This window comes from Juglans regia, chromosome 4, assembly GCF_001411555.2.
Source record: "Juglans regia cultivar Chandler chromosome 4, Walnut 2.0, whole genome shotgun sequence".
NCBI lineage: Eukaryota > Viridiplantae > Streptophyta > Magnoliopsida > Fagales > Juglandaceae > Juglans > Juglans regia.
In genome coordinates, this window is record NC_049904.1 from 9,684,364 (window position 1) to 9,706,340 (window position 21,977).

The 21,977-nt window shown below is 35.5% G+C and overlaps 2 protein-coding genes across 2 annotated transcripts; both read right to left on the reverse strand.

Moving 5' to 3' along the window:
• Nucleotides 1-14,986: 14,986 nt before the first annotated feature.
• Nucleotides 14,987-19,027, reverse strand: LOC109016147. Its single transcript, XM_035689157.1, has 5 exons — nt 18,080-19,027; nt 16,757-17,923; nt 16,076-16,318; nt 15,821-15,994; nt 14,987-15,406 (listed from the first exon to the last, which is right to left on the reverse strand). Exons 1-5 carry the CDS (start codon nt 19,025-19,027, stop codon nt 14,987-14,989), a joined length of 2,952 nt encoding a protein of 983 aa, XP_035545050.1.
• A 101-nt stretch (nt 19,028-19,128) lies between these two features.
• On the reverse strand, nt 19,129-20,469 carry LOC118348161. Its single transcript, XM_035689158.1, has one exon. It carries the CDS (start codon nt 20,467-20,469, stop codon nt 19,129-19,131), a length of 1,341 nt encoding a protein of 446 aa, XP_035545051.1.
• Between the last annotated feature and the right edge of the window lie 1,508 nt (nt 20,470-21,977).

Genomic DNA, 21,977 nt, shown 5'->3' on the forward strand with positions numbered 1-21,977 from the left:
AGCTGCATTGACTAGAAGATTAGAGGTCATGGAGATGGAAAAGGTGAAGGCCATGAAAATAGTAGAGAAATGCTCTATATGCGCTGATTCAAACCACAAGACCCAAGATTGCCCGATTATGCCAGTATTTCAGGAGAGTGGCTCTGAGCAGATGCAATTAGCAAACAGGGTTAACAAAACACAAAATCAGCCTTTCTCTAATACATATAATCCGGGGTAGAGGAATCACCCAAATCTCTCATGGAGGAATGATCAGCCTGGTCGGTCTCCACCACCTTCTCAGCAACCATTTCATAAGGCTGCTCCTCAACACCAGTATCAGCCATATCAGAGTTCTCAGAGCTATCCTTTTGTAGCACCTCCAGGATTTTAGCCTCATGTAGTTGCACAGAGTTCTCAGCCTCAATCATCTGCGAAGAAGTCTCTAGATGACAGTTTAGCACAAATGGCCAATACACTTCAGCAATTCATGTAGATTCAGACCACCACAAACAATCAGAATACTCAAGCCATAAATGACTTGCAGGGCACCATCAATAAGATGAGCACAACATTGAGCACTCTAGAGAAAGAGAAATTCCTAGCACAGCCTCAGCCTAATCCTCAAGTATACCAGTAACAACAACAAGTGCATAATGTCTTAGGGGAGGTTTTTGAGACAGCGAAGGCCATTCTTACTTTGAGAAGTGGAAAGGAAGTTCCCCAACCAGGGATGACCATTGACAGACAGGTAGTTGCTCCTACACCTGAAGATGTAAATGAGACTGATGAAGCTGAAAAAGAACCAGAGGTAGTGAGACTAGAGCTAAAGAAGCCTGTGAGTGTAGATGTTGAAACTAGTAGGGGGTACCAACCTGTGGCTCCCTATCCTCAGAGATTGGCAGCCAGCTAAAAGAACAAATACCACACTGAGATTCAAGAGATTTTCAAGCAAGATTAATATTCCACTCTTGGATGCCATACAACAAGTTGCTTCATATGCAAAATTTCTAAATGACTTTGTGCACAGTGAAGAGGAAGCTAAATGTAAAGAAGAAAACTTTCCTAATGGAGCAAGTCAACGCATTGATATTGAGCGAGACTCCTCAGAAGTTTGGAGATCCCGGCTCTCCCCACATTTCCATTAAAATTGGTGAGTCACACATTGGGAGAGCTCTACTTAATTTGGGGAGTTGTCTAAACTTGCTACGGTTCTCAGTGTATGAGCAATTGGGACCTCCATCAAGCTACAGTTAGCTGGCAGATCAGTCAAGGTGCCGAGGGGTATTGTTGAGAATGTGCTGTCTAGGTGGACAAATTTTACTACCCAGTGGATTTTGTAGTTCTTGATATGTAGCAGCCATCCACTACTATTTACTAGGCGTCTGTCAACCTTGGGCGCCCATTCCTTGCTACTTCCAATGCACTGATAAATTGTCGAAGTGGAGTGCTGAAACTCACATTCGGGAATATGACATTGGAAATAAAGAGAGAGGCCTACGATAATTCCCGCTTGGCGAAGGAGCGAATGAAGGCCTTGCATGACAAGAAGATCCATAACAAACATCTTGTCCCTGATTAGAAAGTGCTCATTTACAATTCAAGACTACATCTTTTTCCTAGGAAGCCGAAATCTCGATGGAAGGGGCCGTACATTGTAAAGAAGGTTTATCCTCACAGGAAGGTAAACATTGTCAATCCGAGAAATGGAAATACTTTCACTGTCAATGGACAACATCTAAAGCCGTTTCTGAAGGTCTTTGATCCACACGAAGAGATCTTGCTTGTGCAAGATTCCAGGGAAGTGTTTGATCTTTTCACCCTTTACAGGTTTTTTTACTTGCATTTTTTTTTATTTGTTGTTTTGTTTTGATTTTATATTTCATGTTGATTTTTTTTTTTTTTTTTGCTTGCTTATTCATGTGCACTTTGTTTTCTTTCGTTTGATTCATTGAGGACCATGTCTCTCACAAGTTGGGGGTAGCGTGTGTGCACAGATTTTTTTTTTTTTTTTAAAAAAAAGGAGAAAGGGAAAAAATTTATATTAATGTGATGTGCATTGATACACATATGATTGACACACACTCTATTTCTAGTATTTTGTGAAATCTGAGCATCTTGGTGGAGTAGTTGAGCAGAATCAATTTGTGAAGATTTATTTTCAAGCTTAAGCATAGAGCATGATTTTTGATGCATCATTTTTTGTTGATGTGTAGCTTGAAATACCGGGATGCTATACTTATTGAGATGAGACTTGATAAGATTTTTGTAGAACGAAGGGCAAATTTTGAAGGACATTTTGCACATGCTTACGCTTGTAGTGTTCCTTATTTACTGTTCATTGATTTAACACAGGAGAAGTAAACTGCAGGACTACCGAGCCATGTTTCAAAAAGAAAAAAAAAAAGAAAAGGAAATGAAAGAAAAAAAAGATTTGAAAAGAATAGAAAAGAATAGAAAAAAATAGATAAAGGTGGCTTAGTAAGATTTTCTAAGTAAATGACTAGAAACAGTTACCCAAGACTTTGGGGGTTGGGTGTTCAACATTTAAAAATAGATCTGGCGTGAAAACTACTAGTCCCTTGGACTTTGAGGTAGTTAGAATCAGCAATGATTAATCTTAAGGTTGAAAAATCCTATTACAAATCATGGCTAGTAATGAGGAACACATAACCAGTTTAGCTCCACACACACATTTCAGTTCTGAGACATTTGCCTCAATTCTATGTGAAAGATTGTTGAGATAGCCTTGGTGGGTATAGCCCCTAGGGGTTGAGTAGTAACGTGCCACTTTTGTGAGAATTCAGAATTATGTTTGATTGTTTCTGTTTGAATTTTGATCTTTGTGCAATATTCATCTCAATTAATTTTCACTATTTTGCTCAAAGATTAGCAAAACGCTAGTTGAGGGGTGTGATTGAGCTGAATTATTGCATATTTTATACATTTGGAACCAATATATTTTATTTATTTCATTACATTATTATTAGTTTTAGATGAAAAAATTGTTAAGATGAATAAATCTAAGTTATGATTTAAATTGGTTAATAGCATGATTTATACTTAATTTTATAACTTGTGATTTAATTAGACAATGTTCATTCACATGCACAACATATTTTTGATATTATATTATTCTTATTTTATTTTATTTCTAATTTCTATTATTTTATTTCTAACTTCAAATTCAAAGGACTTTCAAGTGGGCAAAACATTGGAACAACTTAAAAACTTTCACCGAATGTAAGACTCTTCAAATAAGGATAATGATGGGGTTTGAGAGTAATTCAGATAAGAATCCAAAATGCGTTAGGAGACAGAATGAACACACTTTAGTATTTTAATCATAACGTTTTGCTCAAATATTTGATTGATATGATTCTTGATGCGTTAGAAAGATATCTTAAAGGGCTACAAAGTTGTCTCTAATAAATATTTTCAAATTCAAACTCCTGAAGCACGTATGTGGTTGCCAAGTTGAGTCCTAAAATTTAAGTGATTTTGTGTGCAGGAATATAAAGACATTAGAGTTTCTTTCCTACCCTATTTAAGCATATTATTAGCAGAAGATTGGAGACTTTTGCAGAGCAGCACCGCACATTTGAATAACTCTTCCAGAGTCCAAGTGTCGCTCCAGCCGCTTCCTCCATTGCCTACCACCTCCATCTCCATTCATTTAGCTTGGTTTTTTCACTCTCTACTTTTTATTTAATTTCAGTTTAAAGTTTATGGAATATTTTTGAGATATTTGGCTTAGATTTTGGGGCATTTTATTTGCTGTTTATTTACTTCGTGTTATTTATTTTTCTCGCTTCTTTAAGCTTTCACTGAACAGTGATTACAATTGTTATGGATTAATTTTGAGTATTTGTGATTTGAATACAAGGATGAACACTAGAATCTTGATTTTGGCGCTTTTCAATTTTCAGTTCGTATTTTGTCAGTTACTTTCTAATCTAGTTTAATTTTTAGCTTAGTTTTATTAATCTCTTAGTTCCATTGTATATTAGATTGATTAAAGTTTAATTAGGACTTAAATAATTTCAGTTTTATTGTTTAATTTTCAGATTAATTAAGATTGTTCAGTTTAGTTGATTCTTTGATTGTTAATTTTAATTTGTTAATCTTTTAAATTTCATTTCGACAGTCAAAAATTCAAAAATATGAATCTAGTCCATGACTAGTGCCCTTTTCATTCTTTTTGCACTCTTTCATCCATTGCACATACCATTATTTTTATTTTCTTTTTGTGAATATTTTCACCATTTTAAACGAGTTTGACTTTAAGTAACTTTCCCTGAGGAGACGATCTAGGAATTTATTCCTAATTATTACGCGACATCCTCCCGCACTTGGAATTGCCTTTGTGCTTCTCATTTTTGAGTGAGTCAATAGGCCCTGCTCATTCACCATTGTGACACGAGGTTGGGGGATTTCCAAAACAGTCCCAGTAGGAATGGAGACTTCTCTGCAGAGCGAATGAAGTTCGTTGTTAGTCATGGCTGACGTCCATCATTTCCCAACGTAATAGTTGAAATGGGCTTCGTTCGCACTTCGCTTAGTCATGGTGAGAGTAGACGGAAGAATTGGGGAAACTTTTAGGGCTTCAGAAAAACAGAGGAGGAGAACAAGACGAAGATGAAGGGGAAGCAAGAGAGGAAGGAATGAGGAAGAATAAATAAATAGGAACGGCTTGATGGAACGATTAGTTATTCAAAACGATGGCACAAGATTCGAAGGGATGCCTTAGCTATAGGAATACGGAGTGACGTTTACCTATGCACGCATATGTGGAACAAACCAATCCCAGGCAATGTTGGCACTCCATAAAGCAGCTTTAATTAATGAGGATGCGTTAATGATTACGTGGAGATCGGTTCACAACAACAGTGAACAGGTGAGTGCCCGTTCGCCTTCTACATTTCTAGACCAGAGTAAAAGAAGAAAAAAATCTCTCTTAGAATTTCCAGCCCACGAGTGTGCTGAAAATTCATAGGGTACTGTGAAGGGAGAAAATCTCTTATATTGGGCCCAACAATGGGCCCAAATCACAACCCAGACATGTGGTCTGGGTTGGATTGGGCCAAAGGCAAGGCCCAGTCGTATCACATGGTCTGGGTCAAACAAATAATACATGGATCAGGGCTTGAGTAGGAGATCCCGGTCTAGTCATGCCGATGCGACAAAAGACATAGGACATAGGCAATGCTTGAGAAGAAAGGAACTTAGCATACATCACCAAACGAGAGTGTTAATAAGATGGAAAGGACTCGGGATAGAAAGCATGTCACATTCAATGCGGCCTAGAGTAGAAGGCGTGTCGCATTCAATGTGGCCCAGAGCAGAAGGCGTGCCGCATTCAATGCAACCCAAGGCCTGAGCAATGCACAGCAAGCCTGAGCCCTTCACAGTTCGGCAAGGTGATGACACGGGAGCAGCTCGGTGAATCAACAACACAAGCATATTATCCCCTGCTATGCAACACTCCACTATGGTGGGGTCCTAGTCGGTAACTATAAATAGGACACTATCAGCAGCGCATAAGGTAATCAGTCAACCAATCACTATCTCCGCACACTCTCCTCTTCATTACTTTTTATCATCTCCTTCACCAATACTGACTTAAGCATCAGAGGATCAACAAACCTCGAGGTCCCCCCTTTAGTTACTATGCAGGTGATTGCTCGAATACCGATGACTTGAAGTTGCCCAGGCCCTTCGAAACACAACGTCAATAAGATGTATATTTCTAGAATGTTGAAATCTGAGGTGGTAGAGGAATGGAAACCTCCTTTCTTAGACATGGCTTACACAGTTGGTGATGAGGGTCCAGGACAAAAGAAACCCTATTTTACTGTTGAAGATGGAAATGTTGCAGGGAATGGCTTTCTTCTACTTGATTCTGAATTTAATGTGAAAGGAAGGTGGGAGAACCTTATAAGCTCATCATGGGCTATCCCTGCTATTTTCACTAAAGGTTTCAACCTTCAACATGTTTTTAATGGTTTGTCCGGGAGGCATTTGCATGTGGACAACTAGCCTGGGGGCGAACTGAGACCCATATTAGATCTTTGCAATACAAAGCTCTTACCTTCGAAGATAGGGTTCTTGCATGATCCTAGAAAAGACACTGGATTTGTTGGGTGTGCCTTGACAAGTAACATGGTGCGAATTTTAAAGACCCAAGATGGCCCATGGAGCCATGAGGTTGCAATATCAGTGTAGCAATTGAAGGTGTAAAATCGGATTCTTCTAGAAATGCTTGGGCTTATTATTGACTTTTTTTTATCTCTCTTGATGGTCATTTTCTATACTTTGTGAACTGGCTTCATGGGGATGTGAGGCACTATAAAATTGACAAGACAGGTGTGGGATGGAGGCAAAGTTTTGAATTTCTTACCGTACCGACCAGTACGGCCAAAATATTTCATACTAGAACAGTAGCCGGTACAAGGAAGTTGTGTGCTTCTTACCGGCTAAAATACCAGTTGTACTGGCGTGTTTCGATTGGTATGCCAGATTTTGGCCGGTACGCGTATAAGAAGCTTAAGTGCTCAACTGTTGATTCATGTATGGCATTTTTGTAATTAAGGTAAAATGGTAGGGGCATTTTTTATGCACTACATACTACACGCGCCCCTCTTCTCTTTTAGACCACGACACATACTGCCCTTGTCTCCCTATTCTCTCTCACCTGCATAATTATTAACTGCATTAAATAGCCGAACTACTTTTACTTTTCGAACTCTCATATTTTACTTCTTTTGGCTTGTTTCCTCATGGCATGCAGTACTACATAGAATGCTAGTTGAGAAAAACTTGTATGCCACCTATACTTGACCGCTACAGTGTACCGCTTTGACAATTTTATTTTACTTAGTGATTAAGAAAGTGATTTTAAGTGTATTACTGTATTTTTTATTTTTAAAAAATAAATATATTAAATAGTTGTGAAAAGAAAAATGAAAAAAAATACACAAAAGTAACTAGCGATACAAACTAGCGGTGCTACCTCTACCTCTGCACATGTACTACATCCATGGGACCCTTATTTTATTTATTTATTTATTTAATTTTTTAACCTCTGAGCTTATTGAGTTTATGATTTATTTTGTTGCTATTTTGAAATATAGTTTATTTGTATATATATAATTTATCTATATATAGACTATCCCGAAACGGTATCCAAAATGATACCGATACCGAAATATTTCGTTCTAGTTCCTTAACCGAAACGGTCATCAAAACGGTATTCAAAACTTTGACTAGGGGACCCTTACTGAAGGGCAAGCCAATAGTTGCTAAGGAGAAGATGGTAAAACAAGGTAGTTTAATGTGCTAGAGATCAAGGGAAAAAGATTGAGAAGCAAGGATGGAGATATCTGTGTGGCTGAAGTAAAGAAAATGGACATCAATCACTATAGGAAGAGGTTGCACTTGGATGCATTTATTGTGGTACTAGAGTTTTGTCCCACTGAAAGGGTTATGCTTACTACTATTACTAAATGAGGAGCTGTCATGACTAAGCTAAGTGTTCTTGCAGATTGGAAAGAGTGGCAAATATATGCACTACTTTTAGGAATGTTTTTGGCATTGGCTGTTGCATTTTACATATTCTTTCAGAACACTAATTCATTTTGGAAGGTCCCTATTAGAAATCAGCCAACAAGACCTAATATTGATACTGTTATAGGAGATCCACAATCTTCTGATGATCAACCATTTGGGGTTCGTTCGGAGCATTGGAGAGGTGAGGATACAGATTCGCAAGAAGTAGCATCAGCAACAATAAACATGATTAGTTTTTATTTTTCAATCTTCCATATATTATTGATTTAGAATAGTCATCGGAGCATTGGGTGGTGACATGTTTCTTAAGACCTGGGAAGGCTTCCCATGTTAGCTGATTCAAGAGGCTATTAATGGTCTAAACCTTAAGGATAAGGTTCTTTAAGGGGAGGAGTTTGTTATGAACCTGTAGTAATGCAGGGTCGTTTGCTTGAAAGCCTTGGCTTGTAGTGTTTCGAATTAAGCAGTGGAGCTAATATGTGGTCATTTTATGGGACATTCTAGAATAGAAGTTGGTTACTCTTTTATTTCCACTTTAATGCTTTCTATTATTTTAATTTAGAAGGAAATTGTTATCCATAAATAAGAAGTAGAACTCAGATGGGGGGGATTATTATGTAAAATTTTCAACTTGTATGAACTCTAAATTTGGAGGAATTGGAGACCTCGAATACCTTAAGGTGTAGCCATTTTTGTCTTCTTTCTTACTGTGATTCTCTTTCAAATTTCATCAAACATCTTGTGTTCACTTAGTTCATTCATCACAGCAACCATCTTCCATTTCCAGACCATTTCCTTATTGCAATACAGTAAATAATAGCCAGGTTCATAACACATGCTTTCTGATTTGCATTAATCCATGGTATATTTTATAGGATGATTGTTGTAGAATAGATTTATAACATGTATATATATATATATATATATATATTGTGATTAGAAAAATCTATGATATACCATTATGGACTGTTATTGTAGAAGATGTTAGATCACAACCTCATGGTCAACTAGTGCGATGTGTGATTGTTGTAGAATTTTTTCTATGGCATATTTTATTATTTTATTAAAAGATTGTTTCTTTTTTTTTTTTTTGTCATTTATTAGAATTTTAATGTGATTAAAATTTCTAATAAACAAGGTTTTTTTTCTAATAATTACTAGTTTTCCAATTTTAGTTAAATTTGGGATTTTTGTAATTGGAATTTCTATATTCTAATTATATTAGGACTCGATGATGATTCCTAATACTTGTTGGATTAGGAATTCTAATGAGATTTTCTAGTACTCCTATTCCGAGCGCAATTAGATATCCTATATTAATATAATTCTAATTAGAGTAGAACTCAATCCATACTAGGATTAGGAAGGTAACGTCAAAATTGCTGTATTGCCGCCTAGCGTGCTGGGGGTGCCCATAGTGTAAATTACAATTTCTTTTTTCATTTCCAACATTTTTTTAACATATTTAAAAAAAATACAAATTTACTAATTGTCACTTTCTTAGTTATTTAAAAAAAAATTAAAATATACGAGCAGAAAAATTTACCTTTTAATATACACAAGTAATTCCTTGTATATATTATAATTCGGTAGTCGGCGATAAAATTCGACATTTTATTTGATAAGATTATAATATGTCAATTATGATGATGTATCTTAATCAATAAAGTTTTGACTTCTAATTGACATGTTAATATAGGACCACAACGATTATTCGAGAAAATGTTGTCTACCACTACAACACAATTGCTTTTTAGTGACGGTTGGGAAATTGTGACAGTCCCTAAACCATCACTAAGGCTTCGTTTGGATCATTAACCACTTTCAATTTATCTCAACTCATTATTACAATTTTTTCAAATCCCAACACAAAATATAATAAACAATTTAACTTTTTCAAATTCTAAAATAATAATAATATTTTAATAATATTTTATCATCTCAACTAAACTCAATTCAACTCACTTCAACATCCAAACTCAACCTAAAAGGCATTTTTAAAAGTCACTAAAGATAGATGAGATTTTTTTTACGTTCTAACGTATGGGAAATATACGTTCGAACATCACATATATGTTCGAACGTTATGTCTGTTTACGTTCGAACGTAAAATGTTTTGGCGCAACCATTCGAACGTTATTAATTAACGTTCGAACGTAAAATGTTTGTGCCAATGTTCGAACGTTCATTGTAAATTTAAATTAAATGACTTTAATTTAAAAATTATGTGATTTTTATTGTGCATAATTTGTGAACAAGTCTAAAAAATTGAATTGTATATATTTATATATACACAATTTGTAATATATAAATATATATTTATGTTTATATATATTTGAAATGCAGTAATTTAGTATTAAAGTTGGAAAATATAACATCAAAGAAGATTAAAAATTGAAATTAAAAAACGATAAAAATATTCAATAATATTTTTCTTTACAAATATTAAAAATAAAATACAAAATTTGATAGAATGTAGTAAACAACAGTCAGATGATAATGTTATCCCCAAAAGTCGAATTCGTACCTCCTTAGTCAAGTCGTTGAGGATAGTTACACGATGGGTGAGTTCGGCAACAGACACTGATATAGCCTCGAGCGATCGATCGATCTTATGATCGATATGCGCAATCAGCTCTGAGATGACCGCATCAACCCAAGCAGGCCGCACATCTCCTGCAGATGTACTCGGCGTATGCTGACTACTACTTTCGACATGACTTGGCTCAGGCTGTGTCGGAGGAACTAGATCCTCTACAGGAGGTGGCTGACGTCCCCTCGCCTGTCCAATACTACGTCGATGCGTGGTCATGTCGAGGGGACTGATCTGATCTTTGACCCGCTCCTCTGACTAGGTCGGCACTCCCTGTGCAAGTAATAGTCGGCTGATTAGGACATCGTATGGGAGATTATTCGTGGAGACGATGCTCGCCTCGTAATGGATCCTCTCAAAGATGTGTAGTGGCAAATCTATAGGATCTCCACGTGCCACTCGTATAAAAAATTATGCCCGAAGCTGACTAAATGTGGTTTTGTGTGCCACGGGATCAACATTTGTTTCAACAATAAGGTGCAACATGCGGAAGAAATGCAGCAGATGGTTCTGGTTGAAGGCGTTCTTCCGCTCAATCTGCATATGGTCCCTCCCGGTGAGGATGTAGAAATCCTCGTCTCGGCCATCATCCCGAGCCTCGATGCCAGTATCCTCAGCCTCTGACTGGCCTACATCTCTGGCTGATGCTGGCTCAAATGGGCGGCCAGTAGATGATGTAGAAGTGCCTACATCCTTACGGGGTGTTGAGTGTGCAAATGTCTCAACTCCTCGACGAATCCCGAGGTGCTCGCTGATGACATCTGGTGATACCTCTATGGAAACACCGCGTACAGTCACGGTGTGAGAGGATGCATCCTGAGGCATGTCACACATCCCCATATAGAATTCCTGAACCATTGAGGGGTATACCTTCCCCCTCAATGTGCAGATATTTCCCCAGCCTCTACTTACGAAAACATCTCTCAGGTTCGTCTGCTGCCAACAGAGTTGGTCAAACTCATTAATCTAGACCTCTCGCTCTACCATAACAGTAAGAGCTCCGATACGAGCAGTGTCCGATGTGGCTCCTTCCCTCCCTCGTTTCCTAGTATGCAGTGGAAGAACCATATCCTGAAAATAGAGAAGGAAAAAAAGTTATTTACATAGGGGTGTGCAAAATTTTGAAAATTCTGACTCCGTCCGACTTCCGCTCTGACGGAGTCGGAGTCATCGAAATTTGGAGTCAGAATTCGGAGTAGCTCGGAGTCAGAGTCGGAGCTCCAAGAAGCTCCGATTCCGACTCTGAAATTTTTTTTATTGAACACTTGTGCTCGAGCGAGGTGTCGAGCGCAAGTTGTATTGAACATTGGCTCGAGCGACCCAATGTTCAATACAACTTGCGCTCGACTTGCGTTCGACACCTCGCTCGAGCGCAAGTGTTCAATAAAAAATAATGTATACGCTCGCTCGACACCTTTCTGGAAGTCGTTCGGACATTTATTTATACGTTTGCACGTAAAATAATGTAAATAAATTTATGTTCAAACGTAAAACATATACGTTTGAACGTTTATGTTATACGTTCGAACGTATTTGTTTTACGTTCGAACGTAAATATGAACGTCCGAACATCGAAGCATGAATAAAGTAGAAAATCACTACGTTCGAACATTATAATTAAACGTCCGACCGTATGTGATTTACGTGTGAAAGTAAAATACTCACGTTCGAACGTATGTCGTTTAATAATATTTAAAAAGTAGTACGTCCGGATGTATACATTAAACGTTTAGACGTAAAATTGATGAAAATGACGTCCGAATGTAAGACAATGAACGTTCGAACGTAGAAGCCGTAACGGCTTTATAATTTAAACGTCGTACGTTCAAACGTCTTGGTGAACGTTCGAATGTTACGATGCAGAATGGCTGAGTCGACTCAGCAATTATTGAAATCTCGAAAAATTCTCTACAAGGTTCTAAATGCGGAAATGTCACCGTAGAAATGAAGTATACACTTCAAGAAATATTTCTATGGTGACTATTCGGCCAATAGCTGGCCGTGGTGGCAGGAAAATGGAGTTGAAAATCCGGCCACCACTTATCTGGTTTTAAATAAAACTCAATCCAAATCTCAATAAAATACATGTTATTTAAATAAAAGATGAATGCCTACCTTTTAGTGACGGTTGTGGCGGAGTTGACGGCGGTGGTGACGGAGGCGTGTTGGTGTGCAACAGAGTAGACGATGGGTCTGTAATGTCATTTCGACGTTCAATTTTGGCCTTATATACACATAACGTTCGAACGTAATTATTATTACGTTCAAACGTTTATCAATTTAATTTCCAAAATATTATCTATAATATATTATATTATAAATGTTTATGTTATATATTAGGATGTTATGTAATATTATTGACAATTAGATTAATTGGTTTTTTTGAATTTGTGAGCACTTGTTATATTTCTAAAGTTTAGCAATATGTTTATACAAGTTGTTGTGATTTTATGCTTACTCTTGAAATAATTGTGATTATTGTTTGTGAATTTTGTGAATAGTTTGTGAGTTTATGGTGTTCATTGATGAATTAATATGTGTATAAATATTATTGTGAGAATATTGTGAATATTCTGTGATATGGATTTAAAATATTGTGATTATTGTTTTTGAATTTTTATTGAATATGTTTAACAAGAAAATTATAAGTTTATGATCCTAATTTTAAGTAAAGATTAAAAACATTTAATATACAGATAATATGAAGTTTAATATATAACATGGAGTATGTATATATAATATATTCATACTAATTTAGTTAGAATATGATTATTATTCAAATTATAAGTATAATATAAATTATGTCTTAAGAAAAATAAAAAATACAGGACCGACTAGCTAGCTAGCTTGGTGATCACGTTGTAGTTGCGTACCCTCATTTATTGCATTTGTGGCTATGAAGTGGGCCGTACGTATCTTTAGACATCAAGATACGTGTCCAAAATACACATTCTGATTATCTATATTTATACAATGTAGTATATAGTTATAGATATATAAAATGTGGTATATATATTATATTATAAGTTAGTATATAATAAAAAATTTAATAAGTAACAATTTAATATATATTATTGATTTATATATATGGTATAGTTTATATACTATATTATTATGTTCTCATTTAAAGTATTATGCTATCATACTATACAATGTAGTATACAGTTATAGATATATAAAATGTGGTATATATATTATATTATAAGTTAGTATATAATAAATAATTTAATAAGTAACAATTTAATATATATTATTGATTTATATATATGGTATAGTTTATATACTATATTATTATGTTCTCATTTAAAGCATTATGCTATCATACTATACAATGTAATATATAGTTATAGATATATAAAATTTGGTATATATATTATATTATAAGTTAGTATATAATAAAGAATTTAATAAGTAACAATTTAATATATATTATTGATTTATATATATGGTATAGTTTATATACTATATTATTATGTTCTCATTTAAAGCATTATGCTATCATATTATACAATGTAGTATATAGTTATAGATACATAAAATATGGTTTATATATTTTATTATAAGTTAGTATATTAGGAATCATATGTTCGAACGTTTCAAGTTAACATTCGAACGTTAAACTAAGAGGCAGGAATTTTCCCGCTCGATTAAGGTATCTGTGTGATTATTCATACGTTTAGAATTTTATACTATACGTTCGACCGTTATTTGATGAAAATCACTAAAAAATTATGAATGTCCGAATGCCAAATCTGTTAACGTCCGAACGAGTGGAATAATTAGTGTGGGAAATTTCCCGCTCAAATATGGTCGCACTCTGATGAAATGTACGTTCGGACGTTTAAGTTAAATATTTGATCGTTAATCTGTAAATCTACGAACGTTCGAATGAAAAATTATGATACGTTCGAATATATATGAGGAAAGTGCGGGAACTTTCCCACTAGATTTTATGTTATATCATAAGAAGGGTATGTTCGAATGTGTATTGAAAACGTCCGAACGTTCTGGGTGGGAATAATTTTTGTTTTTCATTACGTTCGAACGTTAACTTAAATTATAACGTTCGGACGTACAGCTTAAACGTTCGAACTTTTAAACTAATAATTTTAGAGCTTAATCAGTACGTGCACGGGAGGAAACGCATCATTTCTTCTTCTCCCGTGCGCTCAACAGAGAGAGAGAGAGAGTTGGGTAAAGGTCGGCCCGAGCTAGCTCCTGCAGGAGAGAGAGAGAGAGAGAGAGAGAGAGAGGGTTAGAGTGAGAGAGAGTTGAGTTTTGGTAAGAAAAAATTTTGATTTCTTGTCTTTTTTTTTTTAATTTTATGATATTTATATTATGTTTTTGTTATAGAATATTTCTAATAAATTAGTGTTGTATTTTTTTGAAGGATTGGTCGTTTTGGAAAGTTGGAAGATTTTGATTTGTAAGAGGATATTGTGAGTGCTAGGTATATTTCTAAACTTTATTAATATGTTGCTGTGATTTTATGCTTACTCTTGAAATATAGTAATTATTTATTTATTTATTTTATTTAAGAGAAGGAATCACATATCCAAGAGTGACCCCTGCCCGAATTTATTAATGATCCCTCACTTGTGGCGGAGGAAAACCGTGGTTACAATTACCAAAAGAACTTACAAGCCCAACCAATAATTACAGAACAATTAACCAAATAACCAAGAAAAACCATCTAAACAGGCCTAATGAATAACACAAAAATTACTACCCAATCAACAAATAACTCGTCGCTCATATGACGAGAAGGAGAGTTCTGCAACCCCCTTCCCAGCTAGACACTACACAAAAAAGACGTCTTCAATACACACAGCATCCTGTAGAGAATTAATACCTAACCTCATGCGACTTGCACCGAATGGAAGCAATGCCCCATTTGTCCATCCTAATTAAACCCCGCAGCATCGCAGGAACATCCGACATATTCCTCCATTCCGCATCACCCACTCTTGCCCCCCACCGAGCAAGCCAATCAGCAACAGCATTCCCTTCCCTAAATATATGAGAAACTTTGTAATCCATATCCTTAATCAGCTCCTGCAACTCCTCCCAGTAGTCCTCCAAATACCAGATTCCGCACCTATTTTTCTTCAGCCATGACAGAACCACCTGTGAATCCACTTCAATATCCAGAGCAGCTAAATTTAATTCTTTACATCGTTTTATCCCTTCCAGTAAAGCCCGTAATTCTGCTTTGGTACTATCACCATATCCCAAATTCATTGAAAAAGCCAATAAAACAGCCCCCTGCATATTTCAAATAACCCCTCCCGCACCTGAAATACCTGGGTTTCCCAGGCTACTCCCGTCCGTATTTAACTTGACTCTACCAAGTAGTGGTTTAGACCAAGTAATGAGATGAATTGGATGTTGTTGAATAGGGATAGGATTAACATTTAGACACCCAAGAATGTAATCATCCTGCTGATTAAATTTTTTAAACCTAGTCATTCCTTGACCAAGAACGCCTACCCAGTGCTTGATAGAAAGCCAAATCACCTGACTTGTTTCCAATTTATTCTCCATTCGAGCAGAACATCTTCTTCCCCACAATCTCCACGAAATTATAGTAGGTAATAAACCAAGTATAACACCAACTTGAGATGAATTTGAGGCTCTCCGAAACTAGTTAATACATGTTTCACGCCATAATCTCCCAACCCGAATCCCAAACAGAGCTCCACACTTCTTCCAAATTCCAGCTGCAACCTCCCCTTCAAATAACACATGATTTATATCTTCATACTGCCCATTCTTACAACAATTACATTTCGATGCTAATGGAATACCAATCCTCCTAATATTATCATCAACAGCTAGAGCTCCATTCCACGCCTTCCACATAAAAACAGAAAACTTCTTAGGTAGAATATTATTCCATATCCATTTATGTCCCTCTAGCATAGGACTTCTCACTCGGATACCTTCCCAAGCAGACCTTGTAGTAAAATTCCCACTTTCAGTTTTAGTCCATATCAGGATATCTTTACCCACTTTACTCCTTTCCAACACATTAATGACATGTTCAGCATGTTCCCTGCCCACCACCCTCTCTAAAAACTCCACATCCCACCCATGATCAAGCTTTAAATCTTTAATTTTAAGAAGAGGTTGCTCAACCACAGGCAGGATTTCAGCAAATGGTTCTTGTGCCAACCACTTATCATACCAAAAGAAAACATTTCCATCTTTAATTTTCCATTTCGTATAATTCAAAATAGTAGGAATATTTTTTGCAATCATACACCAAAATCTTGTACCCTTTGGAGAACCAAGTAACATAAAAGGTTTATTACCTATATACTTATTCCGAAAAAATTTTGCCCAAAGAGAGTCTTCATGCATAAGCTTCCAAGCAAATCTTAAATGAAGAGCTTTTTGCATTTCTTCTAATGACCGAAATCCCAATCCACCTTCTGCAATAGGCCTACATATATGCCTCCAAGCCACCCATTTTCTTTTATTCTTTCCATCCCTTTCTCCCCAAAAGAAAGAACTCATAAGCCTATTTAAAGTATGAATAATCTGTTTTGGAACTCTTAAGACCGCCAGAAAATGCACTGCCATGCTAGCTAGTACATGTCTTAGCAAGATTACCCTTCCTCCCACAGATAAAAGTCTCATTTTCCACCCACTTATTTTGGTCTGAACTTTTCTCACTAGTTCCTCTAAATCCGCAATCTTGAGTTTGCCGGAGACAATGGGAATCCCCAAATATTTAAAGGGGAATTTTCCTTCCGAAAAACCAGTCAATCTTTTGAGATTCCTTTTCCTTGCTATGGAAATTTTATTAGAAAAAAACATGGCAGTTTTTTCTTTGTTAATCAATTGACCTGTCCAACTCTCATAAATGTCCAGAATTCTTAAAATATTTCGGATAGAAGAACGACCACCATTAGTAAAAATAACCACATCATCTGCATACATTAGATGTGATATCAATCTAGTACCACGGGCTTGAGAAAACTGACCAAACCTCTTTTCTTCCACACTTTGTTTTATAAGCCGAGAAAGAATTTCCTGCAAAATAATGAACAAATAAGGGGACAACGGATCCCCTTGTCTCAGCCCTCGACCTCCCTTGAAAAAACCCTTCGTAGTACCATTCATTAGAATGGAATACCAAGGCGTGGAAATACATTCTCTAATCAAACTACAAAAAGAATTAGAGAATCCAAAAGCAAAAAGCACTCCCAGAAGAAAATCCCAATCAACCCGATCATAAGCTTTAGCCATATCCAGTTTTAACACTACATTTCCACCATGAATCTTTTTATTGATCGAATGCACCATTTCTTGAGTAAGACTAATGTTTTCAAAGATACTTCTGCCCGGGATAAAAGCACCTTGCTCTAGAGATATCATCTTTGGAAGCAAAGAAGTCAAACGATTTACAATTATCTTTGAACAAATTTTGTAAAAAACCGAACACAGGCTTTTGGGTCGAAATTTATCAAACCCAGATGGGATATCCATTTTTGGTATCAAAACCACATAAGAAGAAGTATAAAATCTTGGCCATTTTCCACCGCTAAAAAATTCTTCTACAGCAGACATGCTATCCATCTTAATAATATCCCAAGCACTTTTAAAAAAACCTGCTCCAAAACCATCCGGACCCGGAGCACTATTAGAGGGAATAGAATCTAAAGCCTTTTTAATTTCATCAATGGAAGGAATATCACATAATAATGCACTTTCCTCCGCTGTAATGACCGGCGAAATAATGTGAGTTAAATCTGGAACATTAACAATAGACTCCTTCTGCAAAAAAACAGAAAAATAATTGATTGCTCCTAAATGCACCTCCTCAGGAGACTGCAAAACAGTGTCATCTTGAAGTCTCATCTCCATGACTCTCTTCTTCCTTTTGTAATTCAAATAAGCATGGAAAAATTTGGAATTTTGATCACCTTCCACCTTCCATTTAATTTTCGCCATTTGAGCCAGTCTAGTTTCTTCCTTACTCCTCCAATTTGCCAATTCTGCATATTTGACCAGCAGCTCCTGTTCAGTAGTTGGATCCCAAACTTGCTGAAGAGCCGACTCCAAAGAATCAATTTGAGCTTGAATCTCCTGTAAATGAAATTCAGTTCTACTAAAAATCTGTTTATTCCACACTCTCAATGCACCCCTTAACTTTTTCAGCTTTAGAGCCAATCTCAATAGACCCGTACCAACCACCTCTTCCTGCCAGACATGTTCCACAAAAGAACTAAAGTCTGGATGTTCTATCCACATTTGCTGAAACCGAAAAGGAGGAGGGCCATAAACAAAAGGATCTTTCTTCATTTCCAAAAACATTGGAGAATGATCAGATGTGGATCTCGCAAGATAACTACAAACCGCATCAGGGAAATTACTCAGACCACTAGCATTAATAAAACAACGATCTAATTTCCCCCAACTACGCGAAAGACCTCTCTGACCATTACACCAAGAAAACCTCCTACCCAAAGACCTCATTTCAATCAAGCCACAATGTTCAATCCAAGAATTAAAATCTTCCATAGCTGCTCTCGGGCGAGGCCTACCACCCCGTCGTTCTGAGTCATCTCTAATTATATTAAAGTCTCCCATAATAATACTAGGTTCACAACCAACTACCTGGTCATTTAATTGTTCCCAGAGTTCTCTTCTCTTCACCATATTACATTTCGCATAAACAAAACCACACAAAATATTAGACATACCTTCCTCCAATCTAAGAAGAATGAACTGCTCTTTACATAAAACAACTTGGACAAAAACATCATCCTGCCACAACACCCAAATTTTTCCAGCCTCCCCCTCATTTGTAATAAACTTATGCATATGTAACAAATTAAGCAACTCAGGCAATTTCTCCTCAGCTGCAAAAGGTTCCATTAACACTACAACTTTCGGATTCATTTTCTTTACCAATTTCTTTAATCTATTTCGAGAAGTTCCAAGACCACGAATATTCCAAGCTAAGATCGGACTAATCATTAGGATTTATTAGAACGAGCTACCACTCGAGTTGAACTACGGACTTTTTCAAAATTTTTCCGAACACCTTTCTTTTTCCTCTCCTCACCCTCATTTTCTGTAGCATAATCCTTATTCTTTGAATAATTCTCCACATTTAAGTCCAGCTCTGGTTCAGAGAAAGACTCACCCGTATTCATTACTCCCTCTCCATCAATATTAACAAAATCAGTAGCTTCCATAGTTATATCATTTTCAACTTCTTCCACTTGATAATCCATCTCCCCTAAAATTTTCTTTTCACTCTGTTCAACTTCATTAATCCCTCTTCTCTCTGAATCTTGAATATTACCAGTCTTTCCATCCTTTTCCACATTCTCAATAGAACCCTGAGTGATATCAGCATCCACTTCTTCAACATGATAATTCTGTTCCTTCCCAGCCTCATGACCACAAGTCTTTTTTGAATCTTGATTTGAACCATCCTGTACTTCTTGCACCCGATCTACATCAGGAATCAGCTCATTTACCCCAGATTTCTCTGCTTGTATATTCAAATTTTCACACATAAAACCTTCTATATTTTCTGAAACCAACTTCACTGCTTGTTCTTTATCTTTTTCTCTTTCTTTAGCTTCTTGCCCATCTTTTTCATTATTCATAACTTTTGAATCCTTACGAATCCAAAATTTTTCCCCATTCTTCTGATTCTTTAATCTACAAGTACTGAGATTATGTCCTTGCAACTTACACTTAGAACAAAACGCTGGAAGCGTCTCATAAACCACTTCTTGTTTCCTTCCTTGCCCTGGTAGCCCAATCCAAAAATGAGTGATCGGTTCTTTCGTAGCATCCATTTCCAAACATAAACGTGCTCCATCCGTACGCGTTGCACATCTCGTTGGATTATCCCTTCTAATATATCGGCCAAATGGAGCCGTGAAGATCTTTAGAAAAGATTCATGATAAAAATTAGGAGGGAGCCCTGGCAACACAATCCAAACAGGAACCAGCGAAGGTTCTTCATCTTCATTAAAATCTGGCTTACAATGAAAAGCCCTGTATGGAATGCCATACACATCACAGATTTCACGAGAAAGCGCTTTTAAGAAATCTAATTCATTAGTCATTCGGATGAAGACATTCCGTGGTCTCCTCATAGCCGAGACAGTCGGCATGCATGATAAACCCCAGCGATTATTGATGAAAGACCGTATCGAATCCAAAGAAGGTCTCTGTTTTAGAAACTTTAAAACAATGGAAAAACGGAATGGTTCAGCAGATCTTGCAATCTCCTCTTTAGAAAACTGAAAACAGATTTCTCCATCCACATATTTTAGCCCACGATGAGACACATTCATTTCGGGAATGGGTTGCGGGACCGTGGAGACAAGATCAACGTAGGGACGTCAATTTGCCTCAACGGCGCTAGCTGCCATGCAGCCTGCCCACGTTAACAACTCTCTACCTGACTTCCTTTTCGTTCCTGCCTATCTTGGAGTTTCTTGGAGAATTTCCAAATTCAAGGAGCATTGATTTCATACCCTCCAAATTGTAAATGGACCCTATTTCAGCTTAGAAATATAGTAATTATTGTTTGTATAGTTTGTAAATAGTTTGTGAGTTATTGTGAATATGTTGTGATATGGATTTGAAATATTGTGTTTATTATTTGTGAATGACGTTTTGAAGAAACATTATTAGAAATATATTGTCATTAGGCTTTGTTAATACATGTTTATTGCTTACTCAAGTTTAGGAATATGTTAATACATGTGGCATATTATTTTGTGAAATATATTGTGAGTTATTGTGATTATATTGTGATATGGACTTGAAATATTTAAATTATTATTTTTGAATGACGTTTGAATATGTTTACATTGTTAAAAATATATTGTCCTTAAGTTTTATTAATACATGTTTATTGCTTACTCAAGTTATAGAATATGTTAATACATGTGGCATGTTATTTTATACTTACAATTGGCAATATTGTGATTATCTTTTGTATAGTTTGTAAATAGTTTGTGAGTTATTGTGAATATGTTGTGATATGGATTTGAAATATTGTGATAATAATATTTAAAATTAAGTAATAACAAATAAAAGTAACTCTTTAAGAATTATAATAATTAAAATTATATTATAACTTTTGAAATTTAAGTATGATAAATAAAATTCAACTTTAAGAATAGTAATAATTAAATATTAATAATAATATTTGAAATTAAGTAATAACAAATAAAAGTAACTCTTTAAGAATTATAATAATTAAAATTATATTATAACCTTTGAAATTTAAGTATGGTAATTAAAATTAAACTTTAAGAATAGTAATAATTAAATATTGATAATAATATTTGAAATTAAGTGATAACAAATAAAAGTAACTCTTTAAGAATTATAATAATTAAAATTATATTATAACCTTTGAAATTTAAGAATGATAATTAAAAATCAACTTTAAGAATAGTAATAATTAAATATTGATAATAATATTTGAAATTAAGTAATAACAAATAAAAGTAACTCTTTAAGAATTATAATATTTAAAATTATATTATAACCTTTGAGCATAAGTATGATAATTAAAATTCAACTCTACGAATAATAATAATTAAAATGTGATAATAATATTTGAAATTAAGTATAACAATTAAAATAACTCTTTACGAATTATAATAATTAAAATTATAGTATAACCTTTGAAATTAAGTATAACAATTAAAATTATACTTTAAGAATGATGATCTTGTACACAATGAGGGAATATGATCTTGAAGAAATATTGGAATTTCAATTTAATTGCTTGACTGTCATAGTCTCTTCGGCCTTGAGAGTTATCAAGGTCGGACAGTTTGTGACA